General features: G+C 39.3%; 1 protein-coding gene across 1 annotated transcript in view; it reads right to left on the bottom strand.

Moving 5' to 3' along the window:
• Positions 1-18,629, bottom strand: part of TMEM245 (transmembrane protein 245) — an 80,453-nt gene extending 61,824 nt beyond the window's left edge. Inside the window, exons 1-5 of the mRNA XM_010583579.1 lie at positions 18,171-18,629; positions 8,343-8,460; positions 7,024-7,125; positions 5,972-6,079; positions 47-259 (exon numbers count right to left, since the gene is read on the bottom strand). Coding sequence (XP_010581881.1) covers positions 47-259; positions 5,972-6,079; positions 7,024-7,125; positions 8,343-8,460; positions 18,171-18,629 — 1,000 coding nt within the window. The remainder of the gene's footprint in view (positions 1-46; positions 260-5,971; positions 6,080-7,023; positions 7,126-8,342; positions 8,461-18,170) is intronic.
• Positions 18,630-18,637: the final 8 nt, after the last annotated feature.

Raw genomic sequence — 18,637 nt, 5'->3', positions numbered from 1 at the left:
TCCAAAGTCATCATTTAACATACATTTCTAATAACTGGAATATTACCTGCAAAAGGCACCGGCAATAGCTGCACAATCCAGAAATTTAGCCAGATCTGGACAATGACAATGGCCCACACTAGTGTAACAAAGTAAATATCACTAGTTTTCTTTTTTCTAAGAAAAGATCCAATCTCAGGTCTTTGTCTGCTCCCAGAAGAGGATGAAGAGGAGGAGAAAGATGATGAAGCATGTGGAGGCTGATCACCTTCTGTTGCTCCTAAAACAAACAAATGCAAACAAAGAGGTGGAAATTATCACATTAATGTTCACCACAACAGAATATGCCCCCTAGTCCCAAATTAACCTTTTTTTTTTGTTGGGTTTTGCTTGGTTGTTTTTTGTTTGTTTGTTTTTAATTTCTCTAAAAGACGGAGACAGCCTTGGCACTGATCTGAATTTTGAAAAGATAGAACAAGGCTGTATAAGCTCTCCCACATCATGCAACACCATGCCAAGCAGTGCCAGGAGAGAAGAAAAGATGCTACGGCTTCTAAGAGGCCTTCTGTCACTGCAGGTAAGTTACAAGCTAAATATATTTTACCAAATAACCGTAAAACCCTGAAAAACACAAAGTGTAATTAACTTCTAAAAAAAAAAATCTAAAGTCTTAAAAGAAATCTTTGATTTCTCTTTACTTAAGTACTCAAAAAGAAATCTTAGATTTGCTCAAAGCTCTTTTAAACAAAACAAAAAAACACAGCATACATCGAAGAGGAAGCTTGTATCCTAAAAATTTCTTACTACACTTTTTCTGTTCCTGAACACTCACATTACAAACATAGCACTCACACTGTGATCCTAAATTACTTGCTTGTGTAACATATTTTAACGAGAGCAAACATAAATCAGTGGATAACAAACGTTGTCATTCTCTCATTCTAAGTTAGTAAACATGAAATTCAATTTAAAAATGTGAACTGATGTGTTAAAGGCACTTACAAATAAACAGTAAATAGTCATTTCAGGCAAAAATATGTCCAAATTAAAATTCTTGTATAGAGAACATAGTAATTTATTTTATTTACTTATTCAACTTTTTAGTTGGTACATGTGCCTAGTATCAGACTAGTATGGATGACACCAATTCCATTTTCAGTCACTGTTATGCAGTAGAATCTCTTCCTGAGAACACCAGTATTAACTTTTACTGAGGCCTCTTGCTGATGGCGAAATGCACACACTTCCCACACACCATTACTTGAGAAAAATTTGCAGCCATCATGGAAGAATGCGCACAGAAGAAAACCTGAAAAGTTACTCTATGCTGAAGAATAAAAAGCAGTATGTTATGCTGGTGCATACTGCAGCAGGTAAGCAATGAACACAACTCCCTTCACTGGACTTGTGTCACATCAGCACCAATCACTTTCCTCCCACAAAGAAAAACTGCTGTAAAAACTGTATTACAATATACTACAACGTGTATCAGACAAATAACTCATGTTCCACACATGCAGTTTTAGCTGCAATGTGTCATTAAAGCCATTCTTAGCCTGAAGCATGACAGCTAGAATGTACAAAAAGACAAGACGGATTTGTCATACATGTACAGTAGTGGTAAGTGACAAATTCTGCAGCCTCACACACTGCATGAACGGTCTTCTTTTTCCGTAGAAATCTGCACTGGTGTTCTACAAGTAAGGGGAACTATTTTTAGAGCTTATAAACACTTCCCCACCACACTAATACAATAAGGCAGATCTATTGATTCTCCCAACTGATAGACACTGGGACAATGAGAGAAACATCAGCTGGTTGCTGGTAACATATTTGGTGGAACTTCAGAACATTCCCAAAGGAATTACAGCATGCAAACTGAAAGAAGGAACTCTGCAAGCAGCTAAACACAGCCAAAGCTTCTGGTGAAGTGCTTCTTGGCAAATCAGTTCATGGCTCAAAGGGATGAAGGCCAGCCCCATCATATACAAACTACACTTCAGAGAAAAAGACACAAGTTAATTTTCCATAAGTGGAGAGAAAGTTACCTGTGAACAGAAGCTTTCCTAAAAAGACAAAGTGTTTTTGTCATAAGAAACAGAGGGTCTATCATTCCCCTGTACTTCTCAGTCTATTTTTAATGAAGCAGAAGAGCAGTAATAGAAACAAATGGGTCCAGCTTACGATGCACTAAAGGAACAAAAATTTCAAAGCACTATATCCATAATTGAGAATTCTCCCCTATCAATTCAATTTACTCAACACTTTGCTTTTTGGGTTTTTTTGCTCCAAAATTAATATAATAAACATAAGAAGTAACATGACAGGCAGCAGAGGCTCAAATATTTATTAAAGGGAAGGAAGTGCTAGAAGTCAAAATAGAAAAACCAAAGGCATTTAATATGCTGAAGTTTATGCCTCAAGATAAAATTATCTGACACTTTTTGCCCCCAAAGCCCTTAGTAGAGGCACTTTTATGAAAGAAAAAAGAATATTCCTTCTTTTGGTAATGAAAAATCTGATCAACATATTTTTGCAATGAAGAAAACCTTAATTAAATAACAGCAACAGTAATGTTAAGAGTAGTACAAATTAGACTGCCTCATTCTCTTCCAGTTTTCCTATTAACTTAAGCAGACTGTACGTAGAATGCAAAGCACAGATGGGAAAGAGCTGACAGGGAAAAAAAAGAATAATAATAAAAAAAAACAAAACAGGAAAAAAAATTAAAACCCCTAGGGGATTCCAAGATAAGAAAGCTTTTTCACAATGCAGTTCCACACCACTTTAAGCCAAACTAAATTGGCGTTGCCAACGACCCACTATTCTCCCCATGCCAAAAAACACACAGACTCCTTAGCATCAGAACTGCCATTCAGATGACTGTAGCGTAAAGTCAGTTCATGAAGCTGATCCACTCAAAAATCCCACCAAACTTTGCAAATGAAAAAAAAATATCACATTTTGTTGGCAAGATATGCTCTGCAAACCAAGGCATGAGTGCCTTGTCAACACAAACAGGAAAAAAAGGACTACCAGAATAAAGGACTATCGGAATACTGATTTAGAGCAACTTCAAGTTCTGTAAAACCCCTCTTAGTGTGCTTCATGGTATTTTTAGAGATGAAATGTGAAAAACACCTTTCTGTCTTCCAACTAATGAACGTATCACAGTCTTTCCCAACCAGTTAACATAATATCCAGTAAAGAATTCTAGCAAAATCAGAATGTGTGGTATTTATTTGAATACAATAAAAACAACAAAAAAAGTCAGTTTTCCAGGCTGTCTTAAGACATGTTCTTTTCTTTACACAATAAGTTCTTTGTCAAGTCAACTTCTTGCTGCCATAGTGTTTTGAATTATTCTCCTCCCATTCCTTAAATAAAAGGAAAAGGAACGGCAGCATACAGAAAGGCAGGTATCTGTATCTCTATGGAGCAGGATATCAGAATAAAATCTTCAGTGAGATGAAACAGTGATTTTATTATCATTAATGAAAAAGTATTTCAGAACAACAGGATGAAGGCACCCCTTCATGAATAACCACATTTTTCTGTAATTTCAAAAGAAAAAGTTTTTGTTTTTTTTTTTTTAAGAAAACAAAGAAGGGGGGAGGGAGGATAAGAGGCAAGATTACATTTAAGGATTTCAGTATCTATCATATTCAAAGCCAACACGACAATAGAATCTTGCCTACAAGACAGCTAACAAAATACTGCAGTGGTATTTGCTGCTTAAGTTGCGGACTTCTCATTTGCTGTATACTCTGGAAATTCTTGGGGCACCAGGAAGGACAACAAGTCAGACCACCTTCACTGCTATCATTAAATTCCTCACCCCACACTAAATACTGGTATTCAACAACAAAATAAGGAAAAACATGAGTGGTCAGAAAAAACTCTAAAATCAGTACAGCTTATTTCCCCTTCTGTTGTTTTCATGAACAAATTTAAGCATAAGGAGAACAATAAAAACATGAAGCATTATTGTTCTATAATTGATTTAATATAGTATAAGCATTGTTATTGATACTAGCAATTAATCAACCTTGACAACCACTGACATATTTAGACTAGATATGAGGAAGATCTCCTCCTGCAATGTGCTATCCACCTGGCTGAAGATGTGAAAACTTTCAAAATCATAAAATAGATGTGTGTTACATTACAAGTTCCAAAGCAAGATAACAGAACATCTAAAAATCACTGGAGAGGAAAAACAAAAGAGTTGCAGTTTCTTAACCCTGCAGGTAAAACCTGTTGCTGTACAAGAATAATGTTTCATCACCATTCACACAGAAGATTCAAACCAAAGATGACCAAAAGGATGCTTAACACGTGTCACAGACTATAATGCTAACTCCCAACAAATTGTTGGAAAATTATCTGAACTACTGTTAGGAGTCAACAGGAAACTCCATATTTGTTCTCCTGCTGTGAAGGAAAACAACAGAATTTGAAAGACAAAAAAAGTCTGGTTAACTGTCTCAAGAAAATAAGTCAAAAAACATTCACTATAAAAAGACACCTTTATAAAACCGCTGTAGGAGGGGTTTTTTGGCCATGAGATGTTACAACTTGAAAAAAAAAAAAACCCTGTCTTAAAGAAGAGAAAAAAATTAAAACTGTTGTGCAAATGAAAAGAAAAAAAACAACACAAGCAACAAACAAGAACACAGCCACCTACATAGTACATTTGTGGGAGACTGTTGTTTGACTGGGTGTTCAAAAATACAGCTAAAAAAAAATAACCTCATTTCCAAAATTAAAGATTAGAGACAGCAATACAAGACAACTGTTACAATGATGCTCCATTCTCAAATTTCAGGACATATGTCCATAGGGTTCTATAATTATTTTGATGATAGTCATGTAAAATGTAGAAACAAAGATAAGAAAAGGGTAAGTTGTCTAAAGCTGCCCTTTCTATATTTAAAATTAAGCATATTTTCAAGTACAGCCTACACTGACATATTTAAAATTAGGAAGTGTTTACATTTCATCAAAAGATTTCTGAAGAGCTTGTTCTACACCATTTCACCTAGTGGCTGAAATAACTTTTTAGTTTCATGAATGGTAACCTTTAGACAGAAGGTTTTAATGCCACATGCTCAAAGCATTGTCTCCTGCACAATCACTATGTTTCCTCCTCCGGAGCACGATTTACACATTACAGACAATATTAAGAACATACTATCTTGAAGAAGACAACTCTTAGATGCAGCCAATTTCAAAATGAAGTTTTGGAAGTTCACATTCTGTCAAGTTCAATGACCTGTTTTGTCTGCTTGCAGGAAATGGATGAAACCTTTCCATTTCCAGAGATCTCCGTAATAGCTTGTTTTTCTAGAATCGCATTCCATCAAAGGCCTACCTGGAAAAATGATGGTAAAGTTCAAAACCAGTGATGGACATCTAAACACCTTCTTTGCAACTCTTTCAAGCCATTATTTACAGATTTCTAGTTGTTTTATTGTAAGTGAAAGTATCGTGACTCAAGCTACAATGTGAAGTAAACTCACTACAGGAAAGACTTTGAGCATGCCATAGTTAAACAGAGAACAACGGGGGTTTTGTCACTGTGATGTATACAAAAATTATTCCAGTCTATCTGTACCTGGTCCAGAAATCCAGTTTTATCTCGTAACTGCCAAGAAATCAAAAGAAGGCTAGGGAAAATAAAAAAATTAATAATAAAGAACAGAAAAAAGCCATGCCCTCATTCTGGGGAAAAAAAAAAATAAAATTATTCTAGTCAGGCCATCTAAACGTACAGAAAGCCATGTAAACTACAATTTAAAAGACAGCTTTTATATTATTGTCTTGTTAACATTTTAAAAAACAGATAAACCTGTTTCACGAGGTAAGTATAAACGTGGTATTTTGGACAGAATGAAGAGGATAGGGATTATTTTGAAATTTGATCTTAATTCCCTCCAATTTCATGCCTTTAAAGCAAATTCAAATGTTTTCTTACAGAGTATTCAGTCACCTGAGGGTTGTGAGGAACTTTCATTATTGGACTCATCTTCTGTCATTGAAATTGCCATGGCAATTGTTGAAGCAGCAATGGAAATCATCTGACCAGGAAGCTCTGCCCCTGTAAAATACATATGTGTATGTAAATAAAGAAAAGCTTAAGTCTTAAAATGTTTTATTTGTTGCTTGATAGCCACGGATGCTGTCAAGCAACAGAAATTATATGGATAGACACTGTTAGTTTTTAATATGTATTATATGTAGTCAATACGATCAAACAGGAACAAGTGCTATTAATTTTAGTATTACAATACACCTGGAGCCAAAACACAAAACCAGTTATTTGCTTAGCATTTTCCTTGCTAATGAACTGTCACTGACCGAGTCACTCGCAGCTGCTGGCAGTTTGATTAATCTAAAAATCTCTATACCAGATAATCAATTTTACTAACCAAGATTACGACGACTGTCAAGAAAACTAAACCAGCAAGACAGGAAAAAAGTTTCCCCAAATAATCATACAGCTAGTACTAGAAAAGAACACCTGACATTGGATTTCGTGCAAAATTGACTCGCAACAGGCAGAACCGATTTTTCTCAAAGTCTGAACACAAACCATAGTTTTAAGAAACTGGTATTTTAAAAATGAATGACTTGCTGGATGGAGTTGTCTCAGTTTCTCTCATGCTGAGCATTATAGGGGCTACTAAACCCACAATGCTCATTTCTTTCAAAATTAGCCTCTGATTTCAAATTTCCTGGGCTTGCTTTATGCTTGAAACTACACACAGACTTCTGTAAACTTAAGCAATCGGGCTTGACAATGAGAGTCACTACGTTGCTATGGAAAACAAACATCAGTCCATTGCAAAGATCTTCTGTAAAGAATCAAAGATGCACTTCAGCATGCGTAAACCACTTTGAAACAAACATACTAAAAATCTTAGGGTAAATTCTTGCAATCCATCTGGTATTGAATTTAGAGTAATATGGTCCAGATTCTTTCACTTGACTTTACACAACTTTTGCCTCCAACAATAAAAGAAATAGCGACTGATTTCTTACCAGAAGACTCCTTTCCATTCTGCTGTTCATGCAACACACCTACAGTCATCAGAACAACTATAACCAGAAACACAGGAATCCTCCAGGAACCTGCCACCGAAGCTGAAAGATACAGGGGGTTTTTTACAAGAAAAATTATGCCATTAATAAACTCTACATTTAGCAAAACCAAGAAAGGCACCACATCCACCAAGAACAATCTGGGCAGAAACTAAGAAGTGTCATAAAGCAAACAAATTTTCTACATTCATGGAAAGAAGAATAGAAAAAACAGGTGAACCAGTTTCTCAATGAATAAACCAAATTGTTACCATTCCTAACTTCAATGACTTTAAAATATGTGATATATTCTTTAGAGAACAATTTTTAAAACAACATGTAAAATTACGTGAAAATACACACAAAATAAAAACATTTTAGATATCAGAGGCAAATTAAGTTCCCCCAAAAATCTGTATTTATGTTAGATCTCCAGAGAGTGGTGGCATCAAGCAGTGCCTTTTTGGGCTTTGGCTTTTCAGCTAGTACTTCCAACAAATACAAGACTGTCAAAATGTAAGCAAATGCAAAGCCATTATGTGTAGCTTAAAACCTCAGGAAAGTGTCCCCACATGGTCAGAACAACCCTTGAAACCTGCTGCTAAAGCAAAGTAAATCATTAAATATGCTGTGAAACCTTCCATCATGATAGTCTTCTATTATTTGCATGATACTTCCAGCATAAACTCTGATATGATAATATAATCTGATGTTATATTAAATATGTAAAATAATTTTAATACTAATAGATTACTATAATCTTACATTTGTATTAACAGATTATACAGACTAGTGGCAAATTTATTTGGTATTGATATATTGACATGCTTGTTGACTACTGAGAGAAATTTTTTTTGTTTTACTTCTATTACATGCATTTTACAGCCTCAGCCTTGGTTAATGGCAGGCTCTCAAGAAAACAATAATATTAAAAATTATCACAAGTGAAAAATCTAAATCCACCCACATGTGACCCCAGCCCTTCCCCACTATCAGGGAGTCAGTATCAGGTCTGGAGCCAAGTAAGGGAAAACCATGGGAAGTACAAACTGAGCAGGAGGAGTGGAAGACAAATGTTGCTCAGCATGTTCATGCCTTCCCATTTCCTACTCCAACTCTCTCTCCTGGCCACATGCAGCCAGAATTTCTGAGCAGAGAAATCAGCCTGCATCTCGGCTAAGACTCCATTATAAAGACTTATCAGAAGAGGAAGCAAGTAGCTTTGTTTGCAAGACAACAGAATCCCAGCCAACGCATTAGAATAGTAACTTGTTACTCACCTAAGTGAAAGAGCAGCATAATCCAGACAGGGACAGAGATTGCTTTTAAGTAACGTTCAGTGCTTATATTCCACTTGAATGAAACCATCAGCAGGTAACCAACTACCAACGTCCATATCTTTAAGAAAAAGATACACACGTATGTATACATACACAAGGACAAATATTTTGATGCGTGCTTATACGCACAAACATGCACCCCTAACTGCCCTATCGAGAGAATTGAAGTCAGGTTCTAATCCTTTGAGAAGCCTACATTTCCGAACTGACAGTCAATTACAGGAGTTTTTGCTCCATGTAAGAGAAGCGTAAAGTTTGTGTGAAGTGTAAGGGCAGGCTAGACATGCCTTCGGTCTGCCTTCAGTATGGTTCTAATGTGAGGCAGTATACGTGCTTTGCTGGACGCAAACCCTGAGGGAAGATGGTTTTGCACCCGAGACCAAACAATTACTCTGGAACCGCTACTGAAAAGGTGAGAACCTAAATGAAATGCAGCCATCAGTGGAGCTACAGGGAGACAGAGCCAGCAGAGCACCACACATTCCAGCACAGAGCAGCTTGCCAGCTCCTGTGTTCCAGACCCAAGAGACAAAGGGGGCTTTATGCCAAAGACAGCCATTAGAAAGCACAACAAAACCTGCTGTTCCTCAGCAGTGTTGGTCCACAAAACAGTCATGCCTTTAAATGACTAGTGACACGTAATTTGGCCAAATGTGGACTCAAGACAAACGTCTAAAACCAACAGAACCCTTAGATATTAAGACTAAAGTTATAAACAAACAAAAAAAATTTGAACTGAAATGCACGGCAGCACTCTTTTAACAGCATAGGCTCATAACAAATTCACAAGGCGTATTACAGCACAACTGTAATTGCAAGACACAACTCAGCACGAAGATGCTATCCTACTCCCTAACATCAGCCCCATAACATCTTTGTGTGACAGATGTTCCAGCATCAAGCCAACTTTTCTCTTTAGCTTTTAAATTTAATGATAAATTACAAATAGGAGACTCAGTAAGTTCAATAAATTGAACTTTCTGATTAAAAATATGCCACCAGTAGGAGGCTAACAGGTCATAAGCCTATGTTTAACAGCCAACAAAGCAAAACATGTTGCATTGCTTTTAGCCATGCATGTAGCTGAACTAAAAGCCAGCATTTCAGGGTTTAGGTATTCAATAATTTTTTGTGTTGTAAGTTACAATAATTCATCAATTCTCATTTCTAAAAGCTTAGCAAATGACCCAAGTAAAAGTATTTCTACTTTCAACTGAATAGAAAGAAATAGCTTATTTTAAAATAAACAAGCCATCTTGTTTCAGACATCAAACAATAACAATCTGGAAGCCCTGTAAAAAAACTTGTCAACTGACTGGTGCAAGAGGTTTCATTTCAGTGACACCATGGAGTAATAGTTCTTTATCGGTTAATGTTATGGCCAAGCACTTCCCTACGCTGAAAGAAATAATACTGCACGGGAACTAGGCTAGCCTACTTCTTTAAGTTGGGTAAGCCTACTTCCAACAATTCATAGCTGAAAGCAACTGACAAAACAAATTAACTTAAACTGACAGAGACTAGGATTTCAACCCATACTAACTTGTCAACAGCCTAATTTCCCCCCCTTAACCCTTTAAAGGCATGTTATATAACCCTTCCCACTTTTTCTGAATGGTGTCCAAAGGTTTTGGCTACAAGCGTGTGAGAATATTACTAGCCTCTTTACTATTACATGTCCATCTCAACAACTGACATCATAGAAATGAAGAATAAAAGATACTGCCTACTTTCATTAAAATTAAGCTACTGTCATTATTGCACTAAAACTAGAATGGATGCAAGTTCCATGCTAAGCCAAAATGCCTATAAATTTGATTTATAAGAGTATACAGCTAACTAGGTAACTAATATACACACTTCAGATATTGCAGAATGTCTTAGCTACCATAAACTATTTATCAAGCTGAAGTCAGTTGCAGATGCCTAACTTTTACCATGTACTCTGAAATTTTAAATGCCTGTTCAATTACAATTAATATTTACAGACATGCACAACTCCCACATATCACAATTTTAGGATGGTTTAATCCTGTAAGCCTTCCTTCTTCCTTCCCTCACTTATCTTCATTGTCCAAACAGAGAGCAAGGACCTCATTTCTCACATCTCCTTTGCATTTTGTAGCACCCCTCACAAACTGAACAAAATGTTGTTTTGCCTTCAGACATATAAAGTAAAACACCTGCTTCCCTGAATAAACTGCTGTAGGACTGCAGCGTAACTTCTTGGATTTCAGCACCCACTTTCGGGTTACATTGGTAATTTTAAAAGGCTGGATTTAGACAAGCCTAGGCAAGTCTGAAGGGCTTCAGTTCTCTTTAAATTGCCAACTGGAGGCAAAATTACACCATACAAAGATGCAGCTTTTATGTTAAGTTCAAGCACCTGCTTCAGTGTTTTGATTTTTCTTTTAAATTTAAGTGTTGGAAAGTCTAGGATTTATCAGCATGACCATATCACCAATGTCACTAAAAGTCTGTTCACAGTTCCAGTGAAAGTTGAGAGAATTCGAAAATCTGATAGTTTTTTTGATAACAAACTCCTTCTTACTACTCAACTCTTGACAATATTTATATTGAAGAGTAAAATTATTTACACAGTTCACTCCCTTTTTTCCTATCAGCAATTTAATCTCTAAGGGAGAGGTTTTACAGATGCTCATTTAATAGCTCACTGCTACTGAAGGTGGCAGTTCATTCTCTCCCACTGCCAGTCAGGCAGTCCCACCCCTTCTGCACACTAGCTTCAATGTTCAGCCAGCCAGCTCAAGCTCCCTAAGCTGATAAAAAACTATCCGGAAAAAAACCCACGAGTTTATAATCTAATTCAGTTATAGCTTAACAGGCTCACAGAGGTAAGACAGGCACCGACAACAGGGCAGCTGAAGCATATGTCAGAAGTGGGATAAGCAAGAACAGCTCCTCATTGGCAGCAAAGCTGTCGGAACGACTCAGCCTTCCTTGTAGTGTTGCCCCAACAGCTCAACATCCAGCAGGGAACACATTTCCTACCTGCTTCATGTAAGCCACCCCTCGGTAAACACAACAGTGAAGACTGAGTAGAATAATGAAGTTACTTCTTTTGATATATGCTCTGCCAACCTTCCAAAAGTTTTCAGTTTTTAACAAGGCAGATGGCACTTTTACAAACTTAGAAGTGCTGCACTGAGTGAAGCTGGTTGAGGAAGTGATTTTTTTTTTTAACAGCAGTGCATTATTTCTAAGTCTTCCTCCTCAGTAGCGATGCAGACTGGCAAAGGAAAATGAACCTACCACAAAAGCTGAGCAGAATACTGTTGGACTTGAAAAATGAAGTGACACAAGGCATTAAATGCATCATTAAAAGCCAAACTGTGTTTGCCAGCATGAACATCACAGTGTTTTCTCTATCTGTCTGTTCATCTGAAAATGGTTTTCTAAACAATAAAAAAGATAATAAGGAGGCAAGTGAGGAATTATGAAAATGTCATTTTGATTCCAGTTTTCAGAACCAAAATTAATTTCAGGTGGCTTTACTGTATATTCCACAGTACACAAGATGAAATGTACCACAATGTGCACAGTTTGGCAGAATGAAGAAAGTATAACTGCCCTTCATTTAGCATGGAGACAGTCTTTGTCAAACAGATACAAAACCAAAAAAGCCCCAAACCAACTAATCACACATATAATACTACTGGCCACCTCAAAGCAAACTCAACCACCTTTTCCCTTCACTAAGGAAGACATCATTTACCTAAGCAGGTAAGTAACATCCTGATTTTTTTTTCCCCTAAGTGAACACAAGTAAGCATAAACCTGACAGACTGAGTTATTCCTTGTCCTAAGCCCAAAGGACTAGAACAGCATACCAGTTCTGTTTCTTCTAGAACCCCGAAGCATGACATATATCCATGTAGATATGTTTGACGTTGACACACAGAGTGCTAAACCACGTGAAACAGAAGCCTGGTGTTTAGCAAGACCACCCCTTTTTGAAGGGACAAAATTATGAACTTATAACTAGAATCCTGGGGCAGGGGGGAAATGACCATCAAAATCAACACTGCCGTACATGAGTTAGAAGTATTTTCAATGTGTCCTGCAACATTTCCTACACTATGAATTTAAGAAAATCCTTTATATCCAAGATATGCAGAAGACTGCAGGTATGGATGTTGAAAATGCTCCTCCTTTAGTTCACTTTTCCTGTCTTAACACAAAAGTTATTTATGAGAAACTCCATTAAGAGAGACACTACTCAGAAATCAAACTTTTCAAGATTCACTTGTGAAAAGAGCTTTTTCAGAGCACATCGAATTCCCTGCAGACAGAGCACCACTCCTCTGACATGCTTCACGATGACACTTTCACAAGAGATGGCTCCTCAAGGTACGCAACTTCTTCACCTTCTTTATTAGAGAAAGCACAGTTAAAATTTTGCTGGACAGTTCCGTAGCAAGCATTCCTTTCAGAGGTGGTAGAAAAAGAAGTACCACTGTGTTCAAATAGTACATATAAATACCAACCCGCCCCCCCCCCAACTTTACATAGCATATATCACCAGGCTCAAGGCTAGTGTCAGCTTAGTGCCTGGGGCTGCAGTTCATGCTCATAAATCTAAACAAGCTCACAAGCCTTTTCAAGAGAGGTATCCCACAGCAGGTTCTCCCGAAACTGAGGGTGGGTGTGGAAGGGAAAAACAAAGGTGGAAAAGAAAACACTATCAACATCTCAGTCTTTCCCTGCCCTCCCCATCCTGTTTTTAAACAGGCCACATGTGGTCTCTACACAGTTGATCTCCACCAAGTTGTGAAAACAAACCCAAAACTGTGGTTTTGGCAAGATGTGTTTACAGTCAGTACCTGGCTGCATGATTTATGAGTCATGATACCAAAAAATGAAAGGATTATTATAAACAGCAGAAAGAATACTTAAGGGCTTTTTCAGGTGGCGGGGGGGGGGGGGGGGTATGCTGGGCAAGTTTTAAAAGCCTGCTCTAAGAAGAAAGGAAAGGAGAAAAAAAAAAAAAACCAACCCCCCAAAACCAACCCTATCTGAAACACTCGAAAAATAGGAATTATACGCAACTCAAAAATCAGAACTGTAATTTATAGTTATTCCAACATTATAGTCAACCTTAACCCTTTCCTTTGCTAGAAGAGAAATTGCCCCATCTTAACAAAACGTAGATGCTTTTTTGCCTCCACGGGCGATATTCAACAGCACTGTGGAAACCAAGCTTCTTGGAACCTGTGACACAAAACATTTGCCAAGAAGCACATTCAAGAATTTCAGTCTGCAAGGGTTACCTTAGAGGCTGCTGACATCTAGTGCCAACACAAATGGAGGTTTCCCTGGCGAATGCCTTTGATAGATTCCCTTACAGGGAGCACCAGTCAGTCGACCGGCCAAAATAAACACCACCTACTTTGACAATATTGCAATGCAGTGGTCATGGCAAATGGTGTTTCCAGATTTGCCCAGCACTGTAGAGAGGAAAGTGTTGATTAGGTCCTCTAACTGCATGCTAACCACTAGAACAAAATAAGTTGCACCTAGTACAGTCAGAGATATAAAAATACACTGACACACATACATATGAGTACACAGTTTTGACCCTGACCAATAACTTGTGACAAACCAAGGAAAAAAGACTGGCCATGGGAGAAAGATTTTGACAGCCCTGTAACCAAGTTCACTCCAGAGAATTCTGCCAATTATGATTATATCATATTTAATTTACTAAGATGAACTTCAGAGTCAATGTAGAACAGCTGTACAATTCATTTCATCTGCCCGGATCTACAAACTAACTATTTTCTAAATAAATATGAGCATGTGAACCCTGCTGGAAAATTAAAAAAAAAAAGAAAATACAACCAATAGTGGGCATTTCCCGTATATTACTGTAAGTGTAAAATGCCAGGCTAAAGTAGTTTGAACTCTTGCCATGAAGCAGAAGAATTTCTCATACTTTAAATACAGTGATGGATATCAGCATACTTCCTACAAAACTAGGATGACAAGGCAGTCCAAGTCCAAGTCCAATCAGTCTTCAGAAGGTATGCTAACTGCATAGGTAACCATGCTGAAATTGCCATAGCATATAAATGTGTAAAGGTTATATTCAGTCTGCTATGAGACAAACTCCCCTCCTTTTCAAGGGGGAAAAAAAAAAAAAAGACAGATAAAAACATTCCCCTTCCCTATTACATGTAACTGAAGTTCACGTAGAGTCTGTGTCCTCTACGTAAGACTTCTGCAAACAACCCATAGAGAAGGCTGGAGCCAGAGCAAGGAACTCATCTGGAATTTATAACCAGCTCCTAGCTTTAAGGTCCAGCAGCCTACTACATTTTTTGAGCAAGCTTCTTCAAAGCTGATGCAGGAACTGTAGAGCATGAAGGGAAAGAAAAGGAGATGGTGGGAACAAGATGCTTGTAGACTAGCCTAAGATCTTGGACTCGGTCTTCAAATGCAGTGTTTTGCAATCACCTATCAAACAGTGCTACCATGGAGGTATCTATGATTCCTAATTCAAATTGCAGGTGTGACTTAAGAACCACAGACAGGAATATCGCCAGTTCCAAATCTTCACTCATCAGCACTATGAATGGCTTTCCCAGATTTGAGGACAACAGTGACAACAATAACAAGAAAGCTCTGTAACATACTGGTGCCAAGATACAGTTTACTACGTCGTTATCACATGCAATTGCTGCATTTGGAGAACATATTTTTCTGGAACCGAAGATAATTTCTGCCACTGTATCACAGCCTAGTAGATACCATGAAACTGCCTTTAGTTAGAGAACATCAAATTGGTATCCCAAAACCCCATAGTTGTTCTCAGTCAAATTCTAATGATAGGCATCTTCTCAATTCTCTAGCACAACAGAGGGAATCAGAAAGGGAGAAGACAACCATGCATGTTCTTATTCTCTGTAAGCAGCAGGGCCATCCAGATGGGGCAAAGCTCCAAATGAGAATAAATACACTGTATTACTCTGCAGCCTAAGACAGAATTGTTGGTGGCTGGAGCACAGACACAAGATGAAACCTACCATAAACAAATGTACTATGCTAGTCAGTTACTGGTCTCCCACTTAAAACAAGCCAGGCTCGCTCATCTCTTTTATGCTTTTAATACATGATTTATGTATCATATTCTTGGCAAGACAGTATTCCTTGCTGTCTAAGTGGAAAATTTACTTATTTTATGTTAATTAAGTTATTCTGTATAAAAATATTTCAAAACACAGAAGTCTAGATTGGCTTAGTGGACTCCTAAAAGAAACCATGCAAGAAATGAAACTACCATTACTTTTGCTTATCACATAGAGTATCTACTAACAAAAATGGTTGTAATCTTCATGCAAGACAACATACAGAAGGAACCATGGAGGATTCAGATCCCAGAGAAGAACAGTACAATGGAGAAAACTGACTCGTAATATCCAAAATTCCTGTGCAGCTAACAAGCAGACGGTACATGTGTAAACAGAGTCCTACAATACAACGTGGCAATTAAACGGCTTTAAAATGCTTAACTGAAGTTAAAGCAGATACTACAAACTGATCCAGCTCAAGGCTCCTCAGCAGCATGGATAAAATTAAGTTATCCTGCTACAGCTCTGAGATAATACAAATCAGATAGCAGCAAAATTCAAGAAACTGGAATAGGAAAACACTGTAAAGTGTATAGATGATGCCAGGCTGAGTTGAGGTTACTTACAAAGGGAAGCCCCAGAGTTTTCTCACATAAGGCCCCAGAAAAGACACAGGCAACTTGCATAGAAAGCTATGGCAACTGGTTTGCTTAACGAAGTCCCTGGTCAGTTATTTTGACATGAACTCAAAATCTTCCCAAGGAACTCAAGTCAGAAGAGTCCTGGGAGCTTACTATCTTTTGGCCAGTTAAAATCTTATAGCACTTCAGTGAACATGAGTGTCATATCAGAAACACCGGTGCAAAACAAAGCATCAGAGACTGCTAAACAAAATTGCACTGAGCACGCACAGACATCCAGCAGTGCATTACGACCATAGTTATGAGGTTATATTGGTGCAACTTCCCTCAGTACCCTTATGCTTAATTAACTGAGTTTGATAAAGGACCGGACTTAGCCAAGTCGGTTAGTGTAGCAATATCGCCGATTTGTTAAAAATAAAATGGGTAGGCCAGTGCAAAGGGAAGTCTCAAGCTTATCAGGTAAATTGTGTGGCAACTAATCAAAACTTCCCATCAGTATCAAGCCATGCTTACGTTCTCCACCACTTAGTTAAAAATGGTTGTATCTTGCCTTTTTATAAAAACAGAGCGACTGTCTCTATCTACTCAGTCTTAATTATACTTCTGAGGACAAAACCGACCATAAACACATCTCCCCTGACGTCTTCCAGCATATGACAACACTTCAGAATAGAAAGCCCAGAAAATCTCTTCTTCCAATGTTCACCTTCAAGAGACAAAACACATTCTCCAGTCCATCCTATTCACACTAGAAATAGCTCAAATATCCCTCATCAGTACATTCAGGAGAACTATGACTTTTTTTGTTTCTGATACGTATCTCCGAAGTTGTGTTTGAGATAGCAGCATGCACCGGCTCCACCAAAGGAATAAAACTGGTATTCAAAGAACATGTGTAATTCAAAATCAGAAGCCTGGACAAGCTCGGTGGCTTGTTTTCTTTCTTGACGGTTTCTCTCTCTTGCCCACATAAAATCAGTTTTAGGTAGTTCCTCAGTTTCATCTCCACTTATATGCCCATTAAACCAACTGTGCATGTCATTTTCCACCCAAGGTGGCGATGGGGGGCGTGGTTGTTTTGTTTGTTTGTTTAAAAAACTAGAGCAATCTAAAAAAAAGTCTTTGACACTAGGCAATCTGAGCATGCCCATCGTACATCAGTCTCTAATAAGTACAAGTTACTGATCTTCCATGCTTCCACACACCCATTTACTTGAGATTATGTAGTATTTCTTGCATTTTCAATTATAGCTAACGAAGTGAAACTGAGTTCTGCCAGAGGTTTTAACTAGTCTACCTACTGAAAACACAGGAAAAAGTAGTCTCCCAGAATCTTTATTACCATAAGCGAAATTCGTAAGTTAAACCGACAGCTTTACTTTGTTTACTGTTTGAACTGCGTTTGCACCGTATGATACTTCAAGAAGGAAAAAAAAAAAAGAAAAAACCAGTGCACCGAGAAACACGCCTTAAGACGCCTTCCCCCCCCCAAGTCACTTGCAGAGCTGAAGCGCTATTTCACAACACCGAGGACACATCTCCCAGCTCGGAGCCGATGTTTGCCCAAGACCTCCCCTGAATTACCTTGGACTTCACAGCCCCTCAAAGCTGGGGCATGACCAAACTACGGACATGAAACACCGCCGGAGAAAACCCGCCTGCTTCTGCCGCAGCCCCCTGGGTGATCCAGAGCACCTCCCCACGCCGCGGGTTATCACTCGGGACCTTTTCCGAAGCTGTTTTCCACACGGTTTTACAGCGGAGGCAAGGTTCGCCCTGACAGCCGGCGGTTTGCTCCGGCACCCCCCCCCGCCCCGCCCCAGCCCGCTGCTGTGAGGAGAACGAACTCCTGCGCCCTTTAGCGTGGCGGCGGGGAAGAAAGAAGAGAAAACGGCAAAAGGCGGCTTCAAACAGGCGATGTGACACGTTCGCCCCCACAGAGCCGCCGCCCCGCAACAAGTGAGATGGCGGCCGGCGCCGCGCCTCAGCCCGCGCTCCCCCAACCGCCCTTCCCGCCCGAGGCGGGCACTCACCCACTGGCTGCTGAAGTAATCCAGCCCCTGGCAGATGAGGCAGGCGGCTTGGGCCAGCAGCACCTGCACGCCCAGGGAGCTGCCCAGGCAGTGGAGCCCGTAGAGCAGCGGTCCCCCGGCACCCAGGAGCAGCAGGAGCCGCCGCCGCCGCAGCACCTGCTCCCCCAGCGCCTCCACCCCGTAGTTGGCGAAGCAGATGGGGAGGAGGAGGGCGGCCAGCAGGACGGGAGTGCGGGAGCGGTGCAGGCGGCCGAGCCAGCGGCGGCCCAGCGCCGTCAGGGAGCTCTTGAAGGGGTGCAGGAAGGTGCCGCAGAGCACGGCCCACAGCAGGGGCCGCAGGAAGGCCTCCAGGATGAAGTAAACCAGGACGGCGGCGCCGCAGCACAGCCCCGCGAAGAGCAGCGCTCCCGTGTTGTAGAAGGCCTGCTTGATCGGCTTCTCCAGCCGCGGCAGCGACATCCCCGCCG

The sequence above is a fragment of the Haliaeetus leucocephalus genome, unplaced genomic scaffold, assembly GCF_000737465.1.
Source record: "Haliaeetus leucocephalus isolate CR32 unplaced genomic scaffold, Haliaeetus_leucocephalus-4.0 Scaffold915, whole genome shotgun sequence".
NCBI classification, from domain to species: domain Eukaryota; kingdom Metazoa; phylum Chordata; class Aves; order Accipitriformes; family Accipitridae; genus Haliaeetus; species Haliaeetus leucocephalus.
The sequence above is the reverse complement of the archived record's forward strand: the minus strand, read 5'-3'. Positions and strand labels throughout refer to the sequence as shown.